This window comes from Phytophthora ramorum, assembly GCF_020800215.1.
Source record: "Phytophthora ramorum isolate Pr-102 chromosome Unknown Phyram_PR-102_s0003, whole genome shotgun sequence".
NCBI lineage: Eukaryota > Oomycota > Peronosporomycetes > Peronosporales > Peronosporaceae > Phytophthora > Phytophthora ramorum.
This window is the reverse complement of record NW_027150649.1, coordinates 1,252,298-1,273,963: the sequence shown is the minus strand read 5'-3', so window position 1 is coordinate 1,273,963 and position 21,666 is coordinate 1,252,298. Positions and strand designations below refer to the sequence as shown.

Below are 21,666 nucleotides of genomic sequence, written 5' to 3'. Positions count from 1 at the left end.
GGCCAAAAGCCAGATTGTAACCTTGAAGTTTTTCGAGTTACTCCCTCGGGTTACATTAAGAAAAAACCGTCAATACAGCAAAAAGAAATGCTGAGCATGGGGCGCTCTTCGACGGGCGGCGGAGAGTTCAACATCGCGTTCGTCAACGGACCCATCAAGTTCCAGAGCGAAGAGGGCGTGCTCTACTCCCGCCTCTTCCACATCGTACGCCGCCTTCATCTTTGTCTAAGAGTTACTGTATCATATCATGAAAAACTCAGTAACTTCCCTTATTGTGTTTTTTTATTTATTGAATTGCTGCAGGTGGATACGGACGCGAATGGCTACATTGGAGGAACGGAGGGAGCGGCATTTATTCGACGTGCCCGGCTGATGAATGACGCCAACCGAGAGGTGCAAAGAGCTGAAAAAGTCATAAATATTCGAGATGAACAGCTGACAAAGTTGTATGCAGATCTGGCGCCTGGCGAGCGGGGGCAAGTCGCAGGAGAAGCTGAGCAAGGACTGCTGGTTCGTGGCCATGAAGCTTGTGGCGCTGGTGCAGAGCACTGGTAAGTGCCAAATGCAGAGTCTCTACTCGGGGGAGCCTTTGCCGCTGGCCGACTTCCAGCTCGAGCAGCCAGTGGACAATGTGGTAATGCTGCCTGACTAAATTCGCGAAGTGATGGAAGATTATAATCGGATTGTTGTGGATGAAGCTCCCAGAAGAGACAACCCCAGATTTTGAACGGTTCTTTGTGGTGTCTGTGAGCACACCTGTCGTTGTTGGGTCGGGGTACTCACGCTACACGCAGTACGTGATCTCCACGAAGGTAAGGTTATGAGAATATTTCTTACTGTGGGGTTGCATTGTACATTTCTGATGCATTGAATTGCCGATCGCAGACGAATTGCTCGCATTTCCCGTGCACTACTGCGCAAGTGAAGCGGCGATTTAGTGACTTGGAATGGTTACACCAGCGGTTGCTGGTGCATTTTCGAGGTAAGGCTCAGTAAGAAATACACTAGCCGTGAGTTGAAGACCAAACGACTAATTGTTTGACTTGGTAGGCACGATCATACCCCCGCTCCCCGAGAAACGCTGGACTGGAAACATGGATGCGACGTTTGTTGAAGAGCGCCGCCAAGCTCTAGAGCACTTCATTGTACGTTGGAAATAGCCTTCAACTACACAGTTGTTGTAATTATCTTTCTGACTGTGTATGCCTTGGAGTAGAACGAAGTGTGCAGTCATGAAAAACTATCTCAGACGCTGGAGTTGCAGATCCTCCTTACTGCGAGTACTGAGGTTTGTATTTAATTTTTCTGCAATTACTGGTGGTAGTAAACCCGATACTGAACGATCCTGGTTACAGGGGCTGATTGCTGGAAAAGAGCTGCTGAAAGTGGCATCCATTGCTGCCACGTATGTTCCGACGCCTGCTTCTGTAAGCTCCTTGTGGAGCTCCTTGAAGGACGGCGTGTTTTTGTCTTCAAATGTCCAGCAAGTGGAGATTAAGACCGACGACGACTACGCGAGAGTGGGTCTGACGTTTTTGCCATTTTGCTAAGAAAGTTGGTGGTTTTAACCCATATTTGGTGGTGGCAGATTGGCCAGCATATAGACGAATACGAAAAGCGAATTCGCGAGGTAACGCGATGCTCCGACGTTGTCTACGCCGCTCAGCGTAGTGAAGGGTACGAGATGTCGCGGTTTGGCAGCTACTTGTCTGCCCTGTCGGAGCACGAGAAGAGAGATCCAGACATGAAGCAGCTCGCTGAAGTGTGTTCACCTTGCCGGTTATGGACCATGCACGTGGGTCTACTCAAATCAGGAGTTCTTATGCGACGTATTTTATGATGGCTTATTAGGTCGCTGGTGACCATTTTGAGACCGTATCAAACATTTACCAAGACCAGGTATGTGAAACGAGAGTGAGGGCGATTGGTGTACGGAGCTGACTTCCACGTGTTTATTGTTTTAGCTTGATAAACTGCTGTCAATGTACGTCTCGATTGTCAGGTACCAAGCCGGCAAAGTGGATGCTGTCAAGGTACGAGATCCTTCTGTGATAATCTGGTGATTTTTTTTCCCGCCATAATCATCACTGTGGGTGCCTTTCGTATGTGTTAGACCGTGATGCACAACCGCGAATCAGCGATTCACGAGGTTCAGCAAGCGAATGCAAGTATGCAGCGCAACAAAGAGCGGTTTGCGGCTGCACGAGCAAGTAGCGGCGCAGCGGCGTCTGCGATGCGAGCAGAGCAGAAAATGGCCTCGGTACGCTGCCAACATGGCAATTGTGGACCAGCATGGGTCTGACTTTCTCCTTTGATGCAGGCGGAAGATCGGATGAATCAAGCTAAAGAACAAGTTCAGTTCATCGCAAACAGTCTGAAGGTGGAAACTAGGCGCATGGACACAGGAAAGACAGCAAACCTGAAGACGGCCTTGCTGTCATTGGCGAATTTGGAGCTGGACTATCACGTTCAGGTATGATTGTTTTCTTATGCATGTACTCTTGCCAGGTACTGACAGTGTCTTGTTTCGTAGTCCCGGGCTGCGTGGGAAGGCTTGCGGTCATTCCTAGAGCTGAGCGAAGAAGAAGTCGCCGAGAGTCGACAGCGAGCCCAGTCTCCCATTACGTATAGGAGACCAGGAGAGACGGATTCGGGTCAAATCATCGGGTTGCTGTGAGCAGCTTGGATTTTGTACTATCGTAAGAAATTGTGGGATTCACGTGCAGTTCAGGCGCATTTACACTTCTGCGGGAAAATCTGCAGCATCGGCCGTTTCCTCGACGGATGGTGGGGGACAAGGCACTTCAGATTGTTGCTCAGTCACAGCCTGTGCGTCCCCTTCTCCGGCATGACTACTGCTATCCTCGTTTTCATCCCCGTCGTCATCATATACATGATCATCCATTGCCTCGTCCTCCTCATCCTGGCCCGGTACATCTGTGCCGTCGGCTTCCTCTATGTCGTGCTCTCCGCCGTCGTCGACTTCTCCGTGAGGTCCGAGCGAGTGAAAGCTCATGTCAATAATGCCTCCGCCGTCCTCAAATTGCAGGCCGTCGAAGATCTCCAGATCCTCGTGGAGACTCATGTTTGTAAGCATATCGTCGTCCGCAGCAGCAGCCGAGTCACTCGGACCTGTCGTCGGATGCTCGGATTTGACATCCTCCGAATCCGTCACACCGTCAGCAGACCCGTCCTCTTTCTTAGTCGGGATCGTTTCCGCTTTAACCAACGTTGGGTCGCTTCCAGCAGGCTGAGCCTCTTCCTTTTGGACATCCGAGCCGGCTTCCTTTTTGACAAACTCGTTTTGAGCTGCTGCTTTGGCGATTTTATTTGCCTTCAAAAGTTGCTTCATCCTCACGGTCATTAGAGATTCCAACGAGGCATTGGCGCCCTTCGGAGCAGTTTGCCGCTTGTACATTGCCTCGAGACGTTTAAACTTCGCCTGGGTAGTCGTCCTCACGGTCGCCCCGGATGCAAGCAGTTTGAGCTTTGCCGCGTCTGCTGACTGTTTGCCTACGGTCGCAGCTGAAGGAAGTTTTGGTGCAGCATTTCGTGCCCACTTCTCGAGGAGACGTTGGAAGTCGTATGAAACGGGGCCATACCCTCGGAATTCGGGGGTAAGGAGTGCTTTCGAGCAGGTGACTGTGGCTTTGTACTGGTCCACAGTCGATCCATTTATCTTGCACCAGCTCCCGTTCGGGAGGTGTTTGAACAGCAAGTAGCGCTCGCAGGACGTAATCAGGTTCACGTTCTCCGTGCTTTTAGCTTGACCAAACAGCTTCATACATTGGAGAAACTTCCCCACGACCTCGAATTCGTTGTTTATCATTGCTTGGTTCACGTACGCAGCATTGAAGATGATGTTGATCTCTGGTACGAACAAATCTGGGTTCAGCTGCAGAGTGCCAAAGTTGCTCATTATGTCCAAAAAGCCAAAAATCATTCGCAGTCTGTTCATAACCAATGTACGCATAAACACAAAGTTGGTGGCGGTTAGATTGCGAGCCCTTCCACACGTTGGCAAAAACATAAGTAAGAGTTGCGAGCCACTTAACTGGTCCGTAAACCCAGCCCATTCGACACCGTCAGAGTCAAAGGGCCGAAGCCCCTTGTACAAGGCCCTAACGGTGTGCGTGTGCGCAAAGACGTCCAGTGTTGATGCTCCAAGCGGAACTCCAACTTGTTCTGCAATGAGCGCGCGTAATGAACAGCACAAACGCAAACCATGTCAATAAAGTTCGACTGTATGTGGGTACGAAAGAGATACAGAGAAGCTTACCCGCGTAGAAAGCAGCAAGGAGGGTGCTAATATACTTCGTGAACACTGTCGGGAATACGAGCTTGTGGTTACAGCGTGAACATACGTCGGTCTCGGGTGCGTTGCGGATCCCGCAGATAGCACACAGACTCGAACACCGCACGCTTGGTCCTTCGATGGCAGGGTGCCACCCGAAGTAGTCCATCACCGTAAACTTGCGCGCTTTCATGAGCTCGATTACTTTGGTGTGTAGTCCATGGGCAATACAGGCTCGCTTTAGACTACATAAAGTTATGTGGTTAGTGTATCTTACCGCATTGAAAATGTAAGAGGTGACACCATCCATTACCTGTAGAGGCCAATCATCACCGTGAACACTTCGCGCACATTCAGCATCCACTTGTCAGTAGTGGTGAGCTTCTCCCGTACCCAACGCTGCAAAGAGACCACGAAGCCACAGTTAGCGTATTAAAGCAAACATTGCCGAATATAATATCATCTTGAAAATGCATATGTAGCCCTCACTTGTAAATATGGCTCGACAAACTTTTCGGCGAACGGTTTAATTGGATATCCAGCAATCTGATGTCAGCACAAAATACATTAGTCGATCATTGCTTCAAGCTCGTACATTCCACTTTAGCACATTTGAGGGTGAGTGTGCGCGTACCGATCCAATCTCTCCCAACCGCAAAGATGCTAGATGGCCGAACTTGTCAAAGTTCATGTTTTTGTTGGTCTCCAAGTTCACGCACAAGATCGCTCTTCGAACCTGTCACGCAGAAGTACAAGAAAAAGGTCAATCGTAAAAGTTTGGCGTGACTATTCTACGAAGTGTTTACCCCTCACCGATAGTGCATTTGGTCCACCCTTCGTCAGATCTTCTGGTGATGCACGATTTTGCTGCACGATAAAACAACTTCCGCAGAGTTGACCGACTGCGCATTTACAACCGTGAAATGCACCCAAAACAAACGTTAGGTACCAGAGTTTAACGCTAAAGTGTAATATCGTACCGACAAACGGAACGATCGCGTCCTCACCGATGCATGCGGGGTGTGCATGGAGACCACACCCGCCGTTGCACGTGAAGATGTCGCCCTTTTTGCCACAAACGACGCAAGGCTCTTCGGCTTTGTTTGAGGTCACTGGCGCCGGTGCAGTACCATTATCCATACGTCCTTGCTGCTGCTGCATGAGGTTCTGCATCCCAACAGGAGCACCCGCTTGCTGTTGCTGCTGCGCAGGTTGAAAGTCCATACCCTGACTGCCCAGCAAAGATGCAACGTGGATGTTCGCAGCAGGATTCCCCACTGCTTGCTCCGTCTTGACAGGATTCTGCTGGCCCATCATCCCCGCCATCTGCTGTGCATTGTGCCGTGCTAGTACACAAAATACACGCCAAACCATCAATAAAATACTTCCCCAATGTTATGTCACACGATCCAAGCGATCCTACCTGCCATCGCTGCTGCGAACTGCTGTTGCTGCTGGCGCTGCTGTATCTGCATCTGCATGTGCTGCGCCTGCGTGGTCGGCACGTTTGACGCCATCGACAGCTGCATGGGCATGGACAGCGCCTGCTGCATCACGGGCTGCGATCCCATAAAGAAGAGGCCGCTCTGCTGCTGTGCGCCGCCGAACATGGCGGCCATAGCATCGTCCGACGCCTCCGTGCGCATCTGCTTGGTCACCCGCTCCTCGTCGCTCGCCTCGGCCGTGCGCTTCTGCTGCGTCGCCGCGTCTCCGAGCCCGGCGCTCCCGTTCATCTTGGGGTTTGGACGGAAAAGTAAAGTGGCGAACACCAATAACGTATTTTCTGAAGTATATCGAAACGATACCTAAATAAGGGAGCATTGAGCAAGATGCTGGCCAAGGTGACGCGCGCTTCATTACCGCTGCGCAGCGCCCGCGCGCTGTCTACCGTGGTGGAGGAGGAAGTGCGCAAGTTTAACGCCGCGTCCTCGTACGTCTGCGCTGCAGTGTGTGGCTTCTGTCACTCGCTCTGAGTTTCCTCTTGTTTTGTGGCTGCAGAGACTGGTGGAAGCCCAGGAGCACGACGGGCGTGGGGCCTCTGCACCAGATCAACCCCGTGCGCGTCAAGTATATCCGCAGCCACGCGATCGAGCACTTCGGCAGCTCGAGCGACGACGACCCCACGCCGCTGCGAGGCCTGCGCGTGGCGGACGTGGGCTGCGGCGGCGGCATTCTGTCCGAGGCGCTGAGCCGCATTGGCGGTACCATGGTGTCTGCAGACCCAGGCGAGGACAACATTGCGGCGGCCAAGCAGCACGCAGCGCTGAGTCGCTATACCAGCAGCATCGACTATCGCTGCTGCACGTCTGGTGAGGCTGCGCTGTCTTCTGGTGTTGTTGGTATGAGTTGCTGAAGGTCTTTGTATGGTGAATTCGCAGATGATCTCGTGGCTCAGGGAGAGCAGTTTGACGTCGTGTGCTCGTTGGAGGTCATCGAGCATGTGTCCGACGTGACTGCGTTCTTGCACTCGCTCACGCCACTGGTCAAGGTGCTGTAGGAAGAGGTCGCTTGCAATCCTGGTATGCTTCTTGTCTGATGATTTGGTCTTTATCTCGTTGTCCATTAATTTTCAAGCCGGGTGGCCTGCTCTTCTTGTCGTCTATCAACCGTACGCCGTTGTCCGCTGCACTTGCCATTGGAGCTGCAGAATACGTGATGCAAATTGTTCCGCCAGGTGTGTCACCGCTACAATTATGAGTTGGTCGTGTGTAATGAAAACTGGCAGATCGGTTTGCTCACATCTTGTTCAATTGACGTTCAGGAACGCATGACTGGAACAAGTTTGTCAGGCCTAGTGAGATTGAAGCCGTGCTGAGGGAGGAGGGACTCACTGTTAAGGACTTGTCCGGAATTGTGGGCGATCCCATTTTCCGCAGCTGGCGCATTCACCCGACATGCACTGATATCAACTACGTTATGTGCGCAACCAAGCCTCAGCAATAATTTGCACCAGTGAAACCAGCATCAACAGCAACATGTGTCCCGATGGTCAATGGCTTGTTATCACTAAAAAAAATCAAGTCTTATGCTGCTCCTTATCACTTCGAAGTACGTAGTTTGGTGATCTATCGGTCGTCTTCTTGCTCTCCTTCTTCGTTTATCGATCCATCGTCGGCACGTGCACTGTAGTAACGCTGGGCATTCCAATACGACGCAACTAAAGCTTCGTAGCGCTCATTCTTGACAAGAGAGAGCTGTAGGTCGTGATCATCCAGCGTGGCTTGGTCCTTCAGCATGCGATGAAATAGCCGGTCTCGAGCCGCTTCGGTCGTGGGCCAGTTTGATTCCACAGCCAAGCTCCCTAGCTCCTTCCACTGGTGCTCCAGCGCGTCTACAGTATTGTCAATATAAGTTATTGAGCAACAGAGTTATCATGACGTACTTTCACCGCTAAACTCGACGTGAATATGTGTGTTGCTGTCCTCATCATCGGCATTTAGCTCCAGCTCTTTCAGCTTTCGACTGCGCGCACGTCATTGTCAGAAACCAATGTATGTTTGGGCTGGTATAAGTGAAAATCAAACTCACCGAATGGTCCGAAAGGCGTTGATGGAGATGAAGACAACCGGCACCGAAATTTGCTGAACGGCAACAGCAGCGGCAAGAGAGCTTGCTGCGTGTGGGAAACGCTGGTCACCCATGATGATTCCTGCTGGACGTCTGGCCTCGAAGAAAGCTAATTGCCGCAGTAAAGAGCACCCGTTCGCACTCTTCGGATCTCTCAGTCTGACAGCAATGAAGGCATCCATCATATTCCTAGAATGCACAAGAGGTGACATTCGCATCGGGTCTGTTTCGCACGGGTTTAGAACTCTGGAGTCCGAGAAGATGAGGTCGTGTCTTCCGATGGGGAGGTTCGCTCCCCTAGTGCTCGATGACCCATAGTCTGCAGGCTTGAGAAACTCGTAGGTGTCCGCTATCAGCTCTGTTTCCGCTGAGGTTGCCACAGACACGGAAAGAAATCCTGCACTAGCTGCGTCAATAAGAAATGCCGCAGACTGACGGAGCGGGTCAATATCCTCCGGGTGAACCGCAAAGCGGTCAGCTGCACATGCTGCACTGAATACAAATCGGAGCTGCTGCGATTCTCTCGGACGCACAGAAGCCATTTGCTCAAGAAGACGGGCTCCCGAGTCTGTAGACACCATCACTAGCGGGATGGTAATGGGGTGTGGCAAGGAAGATGCTGGAGGTATGCGCACACGGAGGGGTTTCTCACCCACTCGTTGGACGAAGACCACACCTTTGGCGCCAGCTTCATCCGCGATCGCTGCCTTCTGGTGCATCGGGCACCCAAATACAGTCTGCCGAACACACATTCAAGTGGTCATGAGCTCTCTTCTTACCATTCGACACATAGTCTTAATGACATGAAGTCAAAAAGCAAGCTGCGTACCGGGACGAGAACATACTTGTCAGTGACATTGATCGAAAGCGGAGCGCACGCATCGAAAGGACGAGCCAGAGCCAGCTCTCGGAAGGCACAACTCGGCGGTGCACCATCTGAAGACAATACAGCATAAAGCTTGATCTCTTCAGACTTTTCACCGATACTTGACACCTGCAAAAACAGTTAGAGTTCCCCTAATTCTCCGATGCAGTCGCTAATCGGTTCACAGCCATCGCGCACCACATAGTCGAAGTTCTCTTCATTGGTCGGGTCATAAATGACTGCCGACGCAGTTTCTGCTTCAACAACGCTTTCCTTTATCGCCGCAGCTGGTCGTTGGATGCAGCGGCCGTCGTGAGTCTGGAAGCGCAGCGTGCGTGGCAATTCCGCCATCTGCAGCTCTCCAACCGCCTTCTGCAGCGTGAGACCCTCGAGTGACACCTCATTGACTGCAACGAGTCGATCGCCAATCTCCGCCAGACCGGAGGCCTCCACAGCTCGACCGCGACCTTCAGAGTCCGCTACGAACTCTAGCACTTCCAGCCTTTCACTCAGTCGCAACCCGAGCGGTGCAGTCGTTGCCACCACGACCGCAAACTGCTGTGCTTCCAGTGAACACTTGGAGGAAGTCGCTGCGGTATCACTAGCGATCACATGGACAAGGGTTAACGCTAGAGCGAGTACAAGCGGTAGGAGTCTGCATTCCATGACCAAAGAGATCTTTTGATGGTTTTCTAATCAGCTTGAAGTGACACCATACAAAGATCAAGTGTAGCATATGGCAGGAGGTGTGCACGTCTATTGCTTCGCACCAGCACGCTATCGATAGTTGCGTGAGTATTTGACTTGTCTGGCGAGTTAGAACTCATTCTCGTGGGCCCAAAGCTTGAAGGTGCGATCGAAGCCGCAGGACACAATGTGCTTCTCGTCCGGGGCGAAGTCGGCTGACATGACCTTGCCGTCGTGTCCGCGCAGCGTGGTCATCAACTTCCAGTCACGAGTTCGCCAGAGCTTGATGGAGGAATCGTACGAAGCACTCAATAGCAGCTCACCGGACCCGGGCGAGAAGCGCACGTCGCTCACCAGGTTGCTGTGCGCCGGGAGCATGTATGAACACTTTTGTTGTCGCAAATCCCAGATGCGGACGCTGCGGTCATCACTGCCAGAGGCCAGCTGCACGCCATTGGCAGCAAAGTCCATTGACAAAATTTGCTTAGAGTGGCCCTGCAATGGAAGCACGGCCTTGCCCGAACGTACGTCCCAGACGCGTCCATTTCCATTAAGGTCGCCTGTAGCCGCGAGCGCGCCATCTCTCTGGAACGCGATAGCGTACACCTCCTTGTAATGGCCTTCCTGTAGCAGTAACTCCTGCGCCGTTGCGACGTCCCAGAGTCGCCATGTGTGATCGAAGCTCGTGGTGCCAACATAGTTGCCCAGAGGGTGGAACGCTACCTTACCCAATCGTGCCTTATGCCCCTGCAACACAGCCAAAGGCTCGTTGCGAGCCGCACTCCAGAGTCGTGCGGTGCCGTCAGCAGAACCACTGCACAAGCACACGGAGTCAGCACCATCCGTCATCTCGGAGAAAATATTGCTCGGGTGCCACGCCACTCCCGTGATACGGTCTTCATGCCCGCGAAAGACCTTAACCTCCGCAGCACTCGTTGCATCCCAGACCTTCACGAGACTACTCCACGAGCCCGTAGCGACATGCGCGCCATCGGCCGAGTACCGAACACCGGCGAGTGGCCGCACGTCACCATTCTGACTGCCAATATTCGCCATTTTGAGCGCCGTAGCGTAGAGCTCAGCAGCGTGGTGGTCCACCGTCCGCGCCCGCTCTTCAACACTCATCTGCTTCTCCTGCCTCTCTCGCTTGAGCCGTGCTCCCACAACAGTCGAAGCGTGTGCGAAAATGGCAGTACGCGCCTTCTTGAGCTTCTCGTTCTTTAGGGGCACGTAGAACAACTGATCCATCTGCGGTCTGACTGCTCTGCCAGCAACATGTACAACCTCTTCAGAAGCAGCTCCCGTCTCAGTTCCGCCAGCACCAGGCCCCTGCTTCTGGACATCTGCGAGCACCTGATGCACGAATCCCGTCTCCTCAGCCTCCAGCTCTAACCGCGACAGGATCTCGCGCAGTCGCTCGCGTCGGTCCGCCGGCCGCTCGCCGAACAGCGTGATGGGCTCCCCAAGCTGTCGCAGCCGACGGACTACCTCCTCCACGCTCGTGGGCACTGAAATGTTGCGCGCCCGCTTCTCCGCCTCGATGCGGCGCAGCAGCTGCGCGTGCTTCTCCTGGGCGGCGCGACTGCTCTCCGACAGCTGCAGCACCTCCGTCTCCACGTTGTCCGACACGTTCACGTTACCCGCGCGGATGGCCGCCTCCAGGTTGCTGGCCATACGTTCGCCATTGCGCGCGCTGATGGGCTCCAAGTCACCGGCGCTGGCGTCGATGGCTCCGAAGTAGATGCCCTTCCGCTCGCCCATAGTGAAAATCCTTTTATATCGACTGGAGTGGATAACTAATACCGTAATAATCTTAGGAGAAGTGTATCATAGTACCACAGAGAGTTTCAATTGCAGATTCGTTAACTTTAAAGATCGCATGGTATACGGTGTGCAGGTGCCGGTTGCGGCAGTAGCGTCGCTTGCAGCGCAGCCAGCCTTCTGTGGAGACGACGAGTGGGTGCGCAAGCATATGAAGGCTCGAGATGCCGAGCGCGCGCGACGCAACAGCCCCGACGGCGGCTACACGGCAGTCGAGACTGTGCACTTCAACCGCACTGAGTTCACCAAGCAAATCCAGGTGTGCTGGGGGCGCTTTGATAGCGTTTGAGAGCAGGTTTCTGATGGATTTTATGGTTGGGTAGGAGTTCCTGGACGCAGACGTGAGCGACGGCTTCGTGATCGGCCTCAAGCGCCGCCGAGAATTCGCGCTGCAGCTGTGCGAGGACTACAAGCAGTTCACGGAGGTTCAGAAACTCGAGCTGGTGCTGGCTCTGGCGGTGGATCTGGGGGTGCGAGACCTGGCTCTGATGATGAAAACGCTCCCGTCTATCAAGCGATCTGGCCTGGTGCTGAACGTGGCGGCGGCGGCGCTGGGCTTCAGTCGGAAGAACGACCCCAACATCTCTAAAAGCGTCAAACGCGGGCTCGTGCCGCTTGCCGAACAGTTTTTCCTGATTGTCGGCACGATTCAGCCCGGGCCGCTGTTTCTGCTCAACTTGAGAGTTGATTTGGGTATCTTGATTGCGAGACATCGAGAGAAATTGCCCAAGTCGAGCGTGGAGGCACTGGAGCTATTGGATTTGATCATGCGTGACCTGTTTGCGACACAAGGTAGCATGCGCTTCCGTCGTATCGATCTGTCTTCTGAAGATTTGGCTGCGTTCGTGCTGAAAAATGAGCGTGTGCACCAGATCCGAGGTTGGGCTGACCTGCAGCGTCGCCTTGTTGGCCAGCAACGCTACTGCTTTGGGCTATTCCACATCCACATGCCTCATGCACCACTTGTATTTGTGCAGGTGGTTGTGACTGACCACCTTTGCAGCAATGTTTCTCCTGTCCTGGAGGAGGAAACGCCGTTGGTGAAGAATCCGTCCCATATCATCTTCTACTCCGTATCGACGTCCAACACTGGACTTCGGGGTCTAAATATCGCGAGTCACTTGTTGTTCCTCACGATTCAACGCATGAGCAGTATGTTCCCACAGTGCACCACTGCAGCTACATTATCACCTGTGCCAGGGTTTGCACGATGGTTTAAGGCAGCGCTCGCTAATGGCGATCAACAGTCACAAGCTCCATCAGATGCAAATAATGTGCTGAAAAGGAAACAGCTGAAGGACCACAAACGCCAGCGTTTTGAGCCGCTACAACGAAGTTTTTTTACAACGGAGCAAGCTCAGCGCCTCACCATGAAGTATGGTGTAAACCAGTTGGTGCTGCACAAATGGCTTCTGAAAAAGATTAGCGATCCTGAGTGGCACCTGGATATCGAGTTGGTGGAGAACATTCGGGATGTAATGACTGCTGCATGTGCCCGGTACATACTCTTTGAGCGAAAGCAGGATAAAATTTTGGACCCCGTGGCCAACTTCCACCTTCAAAACGGAGCGCAAGTTGAGCAGATCAACTTTATGGCGGACACCACACCATCGTCGTTGATGACAGCTCTGGGCATGATGATCAATTATCGCTATTGCATGACGTCCATTGATGTGACGTCAATTTCGTATAAACGGAAATCTTTGGCGGCGGTATCTCCTGCGGTAGCTCGGCTTGTTTGGCCAGCCGAAAGCGTCATTCTCGATGGTAAGAGAAAGCTAGTTTATACACGCTGGCGTTATGTTAGCTTAATGCCGGGGTTTGTTCCCATGTATCAGAAATCGAGCGCTTGAAGGACAAGCGTAACACGCCGTTGTTCGCCAAGGTTTTTCGAGCTGGCGACGTGATTAGTGCGCGTGGATCTCTGCCCACGGCCATCTACTTCATCGCGTACGTTGGAATATCTGTTCATCTGTATGATGTCCAAACTTTGAAAAGCCATACTAATTGTATTGTATGTACATACAGATCCGGGAGAGTACGGGTGCACTCTGCACACCCGTACACGCTATGCGAGGGTCACACGTTCGGTGAGCGCGAGTCACTTAACGAGGAACCGGTCGCCTTCACTGTTCGTGCGGAGACGGCGACGCATTTGCTATTGCTGCCGTACAATGATGTGAAGGTTATTCAGCGCGAATCGAGCGAGCTGCGCGATTACGTCGGTAGTGATCCGCGAGTGTGGCAGCAGCAACTGTACATGTCATTCCACGGGAGTAAGCTCTAGCGGAGTACGAAAGCGTGAAGAAAATGAAGTATACTACACAGACGGTGTATAAAAGACTGTGCGCCAAAGCTGCGCGATCATCACCGGCACTTGCTCTGCTTTTCGGCCTTGGCCGGCAAATCCTCCAGACGCAGTGTGCCGTCATTGAGCATCGCGATCTCGCCGCGCGTCAGGAAGCGACCGCCAGGTCCGCGCGGGCGTCGCATGGCGTGTTTATGCCGCGACTGGTGCAGGTACGCCTTCCGCTGGCGATTGCTTCCTAGTTTGGCCTCAAGCTTGGCGCGCTGTTGTCGTCGCACCATGATGCGATGGTACTGCTTGGCGTTCACGTAGACGGGTTCCTCCTCCACAACATCCGGCACCGCGGACGTAGCCGCTCCCTGCGTCCCCAGAGCACGAAATAAGGGCGAGTTCAGCTACAACCCGTCACCCACCAACAGGGCACCACCCCAAGCCGATCGACCCCTTACCAGGAAGTGCGGGGTCATCATCTGGCTGCTGTACAATTGGCGGAGCTGCTCGTTGTTCGGCTGCTGTTGTTGCTGTCGTTCAGGGCGAGCCACACAGCGAACGTCAGTCACCACTTATCAACCTCTAGGATACCAGTGGACGACTCACCATTTGCTGGAGGAATTGCAGCTGTTGGGACTGGTACAACGCGATTTGCGCAGCCTGGGCATCGGTCAAGGCCGCATTCTGCTGCTGCTCGGTCTCATGCTGGGCATCGGACAGCTCCTGGATCTGCATCGGCATCTCGACTGCCTCCATTGCTTGCTGGACTGCGGCACAACACACGTCCATAGTCAGGTGAGCGATGCATCTCACACACGTCGCCGGCAACTTGAAGCTTTCGACCTCGGGGGCGAATGAGCGCGCCGGAAGGATTCTGCCAGCATTGATTGGACGGCTGCGCTGAGAAGCGCCTGTGTGTGCCACATACGGGCCTCCCATTGGTTATAAAACAATACCATCGTATTGGCTATAAATAATATCAAGTTAGCCAATCCGCTTGCGTCCACGAGCCGCCACGTATAGATCGTCCCCCTCATATTCAGCCGGATCCTCTTTCGACGCCAACTTCCCGGCATCCGATCCGTAGGCTTGGGACGATGCTGACCAAGTTCGAGTCCAAGAGCAACCGCGTCAAGGGGCTGGCTTTCCACGTGAGCCGGCCCTGGATCCTCACATCCCTGCACAACGGCGTGATCCAGCTGTGGGACTACCGCATGGGCACGCTGCTCGATCGCTTCGACGAACACGACGGCCCCGTGCGCGGCGTGGATTTCCACCGCACGCAACCGCTGTTCGTATCGGGCGGCGACGACTACAAGCTCAAGGTGTGGGACTACAAGCTGCGCCGCTGCCTGTTCACGCTGCTGGGCCACCTGGACTACATCCGCACGGTGCAGTTCCACCACGAGTACCCGTGGATCTTGAGCTGCAGTGACGACCAGACCATCCGCATCTGGAACTGGCAGTCGCGTTCATGCGTGTCCATCCTCACGGGCCACAACCACTACGTCATGTGCGCGCAGTTCCACCCCAAGGACGACCTCATTGTGTCCGCCTCGCTGGACCAGACTGTGAGGGTCTGGGACACCACGGGTCTCCGGAAGAAGACGGTGCGCGGCGCACCCACCGCCATGGACGACATGGTGGGCCCTCCTACGTCCCGATCCAACAACCACGACATCTTTGGGGCCAGCGACGCCATCGTCAAGTACGTGCTGGAAGGCCACGACCGCGGTGTCAACTGGGCCAGCTTCCACCCAACGCTGCCGCTGATTGTGTCCGGAGCCGACGACCGCCAGGTGAAGCTGTGGCGCATGAACGAGACCAAGGCCTGGGAGGTGGACACCATGCGCGGACACACCAACAACATTTCCTGTGTGCTGTTCCACCCGCGTCACGAGCTCATCATTTCCAACAGTGAGGACCGCTCCATCCGCGTGTGGGATATCTCCAAACGCATGGGCCTGCAGACTTTCCGTCGCGAGAATGACCGCTTCTGGATGCTCGCAGCACACCCCACGCAGAACTTGCTGGCTGCGGGCCATGACTCCGGCATGATTGTGTTTAAGCTGGAGCGTGAGCGTCCGGCCATGGATATCCACGAGGGCCGCGCGTACTACGCCAAGGAGCGCTATGTGCGTATGTACTCGTTCGTTGACGGCAGCGACGTGCCGGTGGCCGCTGTGCGCCGCACGGGCACTGCCGGTACGGGCATAGGCAACTTCCCTCGTCACCTGAACTACAACCCGTACGACCAAAACTCAGGTACCAACAGTGTGCTGATGACCAGCGATGCCGAGGGTGGCTCCTACGAGCTGGTGACGTTCACCCAGGGATCGAGTGGCGATACTTCGGAGTCTAGCCGCGGACCTGGCCTCTTTGCCGTGTTCGTGGCTCGCAACCGCTTCGCTGTGCTGGACAAGTCGCGCCACATTGTGATCAAGAACTTCCAAAACGAGGTGACCAAGAAGATCACGCCGCCCAATGGTACGGCGGACGGTCTGTTCTTTGGCGGTGTGGTGGGCCGCGTGCTGCTCCACATCGACGACAAGATGGTGCTCTACGAGACGCAGAGCCGTCGCGTGCTGGCCGACGTACAGGCGCCGCGTGTGAAGTACGTGGTTTGGAGCCCTAACTATGAGTACGTAGCGCTCATCAGCAAGCACTCTATCGTGCTGGCTGACAAACAGCTGAACCACCTGTCCACCATCACTGAATCGGTGCGTATCAAGAGCGGTATCTGGGCGAACGCCCCTGCTGAGATCTTTGTCTACACAACGCTCAACCACATCAAGTACTCGCTCACGAACGGTGATGCCGGTATTATCCGCACTCTGGATGTTCCGGTGTACCTGACTCATTTGGAGGGCTCTAAGCTCTACTGTCTCGACCGTGAGGCTAAAATGCGTACTATGGCTGTGGACCTTACTGAGTGCGAGTTCAAGATCGCACTGAACAAGAAAAACTACACGGAGGTTATGCGTATGGTGCGCCACTCTAGGCTGTGTGGACAGGCTATCATCTCGTATTTGACGAAGAAGGGTTATCCCGAGGTTGCTCTGCACTTTGTCAATGACGAGAAGACTCGCTTCAAGCTGGCCATTTCATGCGGTAACCTGGAAGTGGCTCTGAACTCTGCCTACGAGCTGGACGACAGTAAGTGCTGGTACCAGCTGGGTGTGGAGGCGCTGCGTCAGGGTAACATCCAGGTCGTGGAGATGGCTTACCAACGTACCAAGAACTTTGAGCGTTTGAGCTTTCTGTATCTTGTCACAGGTAACCGCGATAAGCTTAAAAAGATGCTCAAGATCTCCGAAGTGCGTAATGATATCATGGCCCGCTTCCACAACGCGCTCTATCTGGGCGATGTCGAGGTCCGTGTGATGACTCTGGAGGCTGCTGGCCAATTTGGTCTGGCACTGCTTACTGCAGCCACGCACGGTCTTGGTGAGCATGTGGAACGCCTGCGTGCTGTGCTGGAGGAGACGAACCCGACCTTCGACGTGGATGCTTTCCTGGCTCGCGAGATGCTGTCGAACCCGACGCTGCTGTCTCCGCCTCCGTGCGTGAGCCGCTTGGAGAACGAGAACTGGGCGCTCGTGGAGATTAACGAACCGACGATCCAGGATCATGCTATTGCTGCTGAGAAGCGCGAGGCCGAGCGTAGCCTGCAACCGCAGCAGCAAGACACGGGTCGCCGCTCGGTGGAGGAGCGCCCTGCCCGCAAATCGTCGATGGATCTTGCACTGGATGCTGCTGGAGATGCCTGGGACATGGATGGCGATCTGGACCTGGACGACTCGTTGACGATTGATGACGGAGCGCTGGGCATGGACTCGGCTGCTTTGGAGAACGACTTTGCCGGTCTCAGCACGGACTCCGGCTTCGTGGCGGCTCCTACTGCTGGCACGAGCCTTGCTGTACAGTGGGTCCGCAGCTCGTCTCTTGCTGCCGACCATGTTGCCGCTGGCTCGTTCCAGACAGCAATGCAGCTGCTGCACCGCCAGATCGGTGTTATTAACTTCGAGCCTCTGAAGCCTGTGTTCCTTCAGGTGTTCTCGGGTGGTGCGGCTTCGCTGCCCACGCAAGGCAACTGCCCCCCGCTGCGCGCTTGGCTGCAGCGTAACGATGCTAACCAGCCTGCCGTGGCGGTGGCTTTCTCGGCACTTGTTGAGGAGCTCAAGCACGCTTACCGTTCGTTCACTGGCGCCAAGTTCGACGATGTGAAGACGCACTGCCAGTCGATCCTGCACGCGATTCCTTTCTTGGCTGTGGATTCCAAGGAAGAGGCCGAAAAGGTCAAGGGTCTGCTTACGGTCTGTCGCGAGTACTTGCTGGCCTGCCGCATCCGTACGGAAGTGGCTGCTGTGCCTCTGGAGAGCGACCCGAAGCGCAACATCGAGCTGAGCGCGTACTTCACGCACTGCGAACTGCAGCTGCCCCACTTGGTACTGACGCTCAAGATCGCCATGACGAACGCGTTCAAGGCTGGCAACTTCATCACGGCGGCTTCGTTCTGCCGGCGGTTGTTGGAGATCCCGGAGGTGTCGCAGCACCCGCGCCACGAGAAGCTGCGTCTGACCGCGCGCAAAGTGCTGCAGAAGGCCGAAAAGGAGGCCCGCAACGAGTACGCAGTGGACTACCAGGATTCGAAGCCCTTCGTGCTGGATGCGCGCAACTTCACGCCCATTTACCTGGGTGAGCAGGATGTGCGCTGCCCGTACTGCGCTGCCGCGTACCACCCGGAGAGCAAGGGCACGCTGTGTGACGTGTGCGGCATCTCGAAGGTCGGCGAAGAGACCATCGGCCTGGTCGTCACCGCCGCGCAGTAAGTTACCAGCACGTAGATGCCAGTCTTCAGCGTGTTTGCAAGACAGCCAGGACGTCAAGACCAAAGGCAACAGTAACACCTAAATCAATGCGTGGCTATTTTATTATTCAGCCGCGTTCCATTTTCGTCCAATCTCAAATTTCCATTAAGGTTTTCTTCCAATCACAGCGTCCCAAATTCAAATTCAAAACTTAGCAAAACTTAGCGCGCAAATCTTTGTCCTTGCGGCCGTTGGTCATAATTCAAATCTCGCTCACCATGCGCCAGCATTTCGCGCAGTTCGACGACGAGCTGCAGGACAGCGACCAGACCATATCGACACCTGCGCGGCACGGAAAGCCACGCGCGCGTCTCCCTACAGTCACGAGCACCAGCAACAACAGCAGCGAGGGCCTGTTCATGCCCGCCCGCCGCCGCTTCCAGTCCTCCGCCTTCTTCTCGGACTCGACGGATGACGATTTCTCGCGGCCATTGGGGCGCAACCAGCTCTCTATGAGCGCCTGCAGTCGACGGGGTGTGACACAGATGAGAAGGTCGCTGCTGCACATGAGTGCAGGCCCTGGAGAGCGCAGAAGACGTAGTGATGGACCACGGGAGAGCGTTCAGGCCCCGAGGCTCCATGTGGACGCCATTCAGTTCCCAGTGACACGCTCTGTGCTGTGGTGAGCAGTTGAGAGGAGATTTTTAGGCTAGCAAAGGTGTTTCAGACTAACTTTTTGTTGTTTCATTGCAGGGATCGACGTCGACTGTCGGCTGCGTCGATTGGCGTGTCTTTAGGACAAGTGCTGCCTAACTTTATTATGGCAGCGGAGGCGCTCAAGGAGATTCACAAATTGTATGGGGAGAAGAGTGCTGCGCGGGCCAATGGAGCGCCGCTGTGCTATTTGTATGGAGATGTCACGCCGCCGAGGGCGAAGAAGGTGTTTCTGGAGGGAGTGAAGCTCAAGAGGGAAGAGGCGCTTGCTGCTGGAGCTTGGTGCATACCGGTGCATCCTGTTCAAGATGGGAGCAATCCGGGACTTTCACAGGAGAGCTATGCTGCCACTATTGCGGCGGTGCAGAGCAGCTATCGCGACGAGTATGGTGACAACGTAGCTTCAAAGCTTCAGCCAAAGCTGCTGGTTTTTCGGTCGTCACCTCACGCATCACAACTGGACTTCCAACTTGAATGCGCCGCTTCACCGGTGCTGTTGAAGTTTTCGCTCGTGAGAAATTTGCCGTTGCTGATGACACCGCTCGCAGCAAGCTTGGCAAGACGCGAATTCAACACTCAGTCGAGTAACATGCGAACTGGATACCTGACGCTTGATCGCACTCGTAAGGCGGTGCCGCTACTGAAAGTAGACTCGCTCGTTTTGCAGCAACCACTTGTGGGTGTTTGGGTATACGGAGTACGGATCGATGACGCCTGGGATGAGGAAACAGCACGTCGTCAACTCGCTGATCCGTTCCTGTACTTCGCTTGCCTTGGCTACTTGATGTCCCGGGCAATTAAAGAGCGCGTGGGGCCTGAGAAGAACACCTTTTTGGTAGCTCTGTACCCTGATGATAGTGGCGGCGTTGTTTCCTTGCCTCGATTTTTCGAGTGTAGTTTTCCTGCGTACCTGTCGCCTCCTGCAAGGCCTCTCCCGATGGAGCTATACTCTCATCGGCGATCCTGCTTAGTAGGAGTGCCGAAATTCTCGACTGACGTTGAGCTTACGCTGTCTGCTTCCCCAACTACCGAATGGGAGGCAGCAAGACGCCAAGCAGAAATCCCTACGGCTCCGCGTTCTGAAGAAACCCAAGACCTCGATTCTGGCGGCACTCAAGCTTTCATTGGCAACGATGCACAGGAACGCTCTCTGACATCACAAGATATTCCGTCTGACGTCGAAGTCCAGGAGCAAAGCGGAAATATAACAAGCGGTTGGACGATCACCGCAGATACCATTCGTAAGAGTGCCCCTGCATATCCAATCGCACACAGCCATGCATCAGAAGAAGACGCGTGCAATGTGCCAACTAGTGCTGAAGTAACGGCGCCGGAAGTCGAAGAGAAGCCAGCAACCCCACCCAGTGATGATGATGCATCTGAGGTGATTCGTACGCATGCTGCTAGAGAGTCTCCACGTACATCCCCACCGAACGAATTGGAAGACGTTGCCGAACCCCGTGAGTGGCGTGGCAACAACAGCGGCAGTTATCGAAGTTGCTGTAAGACTCAACAGCTTCTGACAATTCAACACCAACAGATTCTTGAAAACCAACAGCGACAACTACAAGAGATGCAAGGGCAGATCACCCAGCTTCGCCGTCTTCTGAAAACTGCGAGAAGCCACAACCAAAATGAAGCATATCCTTCTCCAAACGATCATGACTACGATTCGGATGCTAGCAGTTCAAGCATCGGGGCTGTAGCGGACGTTTCTACCACCTTAAGCAGACACGGAAATGGTTACCGGAGCTCTCAGTCGTCGATGGTATCTGCACCTCGCCAAAGTGGTGATGCTCCGTTTTCTGACAAGTCCTCTGTTCATTCTTGGCAAGAAAACGAGAAAGAAGAAATAGGCAACGAAGGAAAATCAGACAGTGATGCCTCGATTAGCTCGCTGGGCTTGTCTTCGATTAGCAATGGCTCAGACGCTGATTTATCGTCACTCTCCTCGTCACTGGTTGATGAACGGCTAAAACGACTTGGAGAAAAGCAGGCTGGCACCAAACAAAATGGCGATGAAGGATTGAATCAATCTCATCTATCGGCAGGCGCAGAGAAGCAGGATGTGGAAGTTCAAACTAACATGAACACCCAAGCAGAGCTACCTAGTGAGGCTGGAGACCAAGTACGTGATGATATCGAGATCGAAACCAGTGCCCGTGATCTATCTTTTGGTGAACTGAGGGCTTCATTGAATGAGAAAGCTACCAGAGACACTGCCAAAGCAGACGTAGCATTTGTCGATCATGATGAAGATTTTGCTGCTACTGGAAACAATTGTTCTATGGTTGAACATCTGCTGTCACCTGACGCATATCTTCGGAAGGTTGGGGGCTTTGTTGACCATCACGGTGGTTGCTTCACGACGCCACCATTGGACTTTCACAGTTTCTGCGTGCCGCGCATCAAATTTTCGATTGAAGGACCTGAATGTTCACCTTCCGATTCGGAAGACGAGGAAGTTCGCCTCATCGAGCAGAAGTACATGCGCTTGATGGCGGCGTGAGCTTCTGCGACTTAAACCTGCCAAGTAGAAGCATTGCCATGTTCGTCAGCAGGTACTTAAAATTAAGCTTTTACATCACCGCTAACCTTGCTCTTCTCT

The 21,666-nt window shown here is 54.1% G+C and overlaps 9 protein-coding genes across 10 annotated transcripts; 5 read left to right on the top strand and 4 right to left on the bottom strand.

Annotated features, from left to right (window-relative positions):
• Window positions 1–87: 87 nt before the first annotated feature.
• On the top strand, window positions 88–2,677 carry KRP23_3586 (Sorting nexin 1; the record flags this gene model as incomplete). The annotated part of the gene is made up of 14 exons (XM_067888455.1): window positions 88–204; window positions 304–393; window positions 455–634; window positions 699–812; window positions 886–982; window positions 1,051–1,145; window positions 1,217–1,288; window positions 1,356–1,520; window positions 1,589–1,762; window positions 1,852–1,899; window positions 1,965–2,033; window positions 2,114–2,260; window positions 2,321–2,473; window positions 2,534–2,677. 14 exons carry the CDS (start codon window positions 88–90, stop codon window positions 2,675–2,677), a joined length of 1,665 nt encoding a protein of 554 aa, XP_067747697.1.
• A 60-nt stretch (window positions 2,678–2,737) lies between these two features.
• KRP23_3585 (uncharacterized protein) lies at window positions 2,738–6,027 on the bottom strand (the record flags this gene model as incomplete). Its single annotated transcript, XM_067888454.1, has 9 exons — window positions 2,738–3,950; window positions 4,056–4,185; window positions 4,280–4,539; window positions 4,608–4,693; window positions 4,784–4,840; window positions 4,929–5,030; window positions 5,108–5,196; window positions 5,275–5,640; window positions 5,718–6,027. 9 exons carry the CDS (start codon window positions 6,025–6,027, stop codon window positions 2,738–2,740), a joined length of 2,613 nt encoding a protein of 870 aa, XP_067747696.1.
• Window positions 6,028–6,123: 96 nt separating this feature from the next.
• On the top strand, window positions 6,124–7,237 carry KRP23_3584 (Ubiquinone biosynthesis O-methyltransferase; the record flags this gene model as incomplete). The annotated part of the gene is made up of 5 exons (XM_067888453.1): window positions 6,124–6,224; window positions 6,293–6,603; window positions 6,673–6,782; window positions 6,869–6,968; window positions 7,056–7,237. The coding sequence occupies 5 exons, from the start codon at window positions 6,124–6,126 to the stop codon at window positions 7,235–7,237; spliced, it is 804 nt and encodes a 267-aa protein (XP_067747695.1).
• Window positions 7,238–7,359: 122 nt separating this feature from the next.
• Window positions 7,360–9,392, bottom strand: KRP23_3583 (uncharacterized protein; the record flags this gene model as incomplete). Its single annotated transcript, XM_067888452.1, has 5 exons — window positions 7,360–7,625; window positions 7,677–7,756; window positions 7,823–8,598; window positions 8,691–8,855; window positions 8,925–9,392. The coding sequence occupies 5 exons, from the start codon at window positions 9,390–9,392 to the stop codon at window positions 7,360–7,362; spliced, it is 1,755 nt and encodes a 584-aa protein (XP_067747694.1).
• A 150-nt stretch (window positions 9,393–9,542) lies between these two features.
• On the bottom strand, window positions 9,543–11,174 carry KRP23_3582 (U4/U6 small nuclear ribonucleoprotein Prp4; the record flags this gene model as incomplete). Its single annotated transcript, XM_067888451.1, has 1 exon — window positions 9,543–11,174. The coding sequence occupies one exon, from the start codon at window positions 11,172–11,174 to the stop codon at window positions 9,543–9,545; it is 1,632 nt and encodes a 543-aa protein (XP_067747693.1).
• A 118-nt stretch (window positions 11,175–11,292) lies between these two features.
• Window positions 11,293–13,521, top strand: KRP23_3581 (Malonyl-CoA decarboxylase, mitochondrial; the record flags this gene model as incomplete). The annotated part of the gene is made up of 4 exons (XM_067888450.1): window positions 11,293–11,493; window positions 11,558–13,001; window positions 13,073–13,184; window positions 13,263–13,521. 4 exons carry the CDS (start codon window positions 11,293–11,295, stop codon window positions 13,519–13,521), a joined length of 2,016 nt encoding a protein of 671 aa, XP_067747692.1.
• Window positions 13,522–13,601: 80 nt separating this feature from the next.
• KRP23_3580 (Transcriptional activator HAP2) lies at window positions 13,602–14,492 on the bottom strand (the record flags this gene model as incomplete). The annotated part of the gene is made up of 5 exons (XM_067888449.1): window positions 13,602–13,901; window positions 13,992–14,063; window positions 14,140–14,300; window positions 14,377–14,407; window positions 14,490–14,492. 5 exons carry the CDS (start codon window positions 14,490–14,492, stop codon window positions 13,602–13,604), a joined length of 567 nt encoding a protein of 188 aa, XP_067747691.1.
• Window positions 14,493–14,630: 138 nt separating this feature from the next.
• Window positions 14,631–18,365, top strand: KRP23_3579 (Coatomer subunit alpha-1; the record flags this gene model as incomplete). 2 transcript variants are annotated; one of them, XM_067888448.1, is made up of 1 exon in its annotated part: window positions 14,631–18,365. In XM_067888448.1, one exon carries the CDS (start codon window positions 14,631–14,633, stop codon window positions 18,363–18,365), a length of 3,735 nt encoding a protein of 1,244 aa, XP_067747690.1. The 2 variants fall into 2 exon arrangements, with proteins under 2 accessions (XP_067747690.1, XP_067747689.1); XM_067888447.1 differs by having other exon boundaries at window positions 15,165–18,365.
• Window positions 18,366–18,622: 257 nt separating this feature from the next.
• On the top strand, window positions 18,623–21,567 carry KRP23_3578 (SCL-interrupting locus protein-like protein; the record flags this gene model as incomplete). Its single annotated transcript, XM_067888446.1, has 3 exons — window positions 18,623–19,026; window positions 19,098–20,560; window positions 21,515–21,567. 3 exons carry the CDS (start codon window positions 18,623–18,625, stop codon window positions 21,565–21,567), a joined length of 1,920 nt encoding a protein of 639 aa, XP_067747688.1.
• Between the last annotated feature and the right edge of the window lie 99 nt (window positions 21,568–21,666).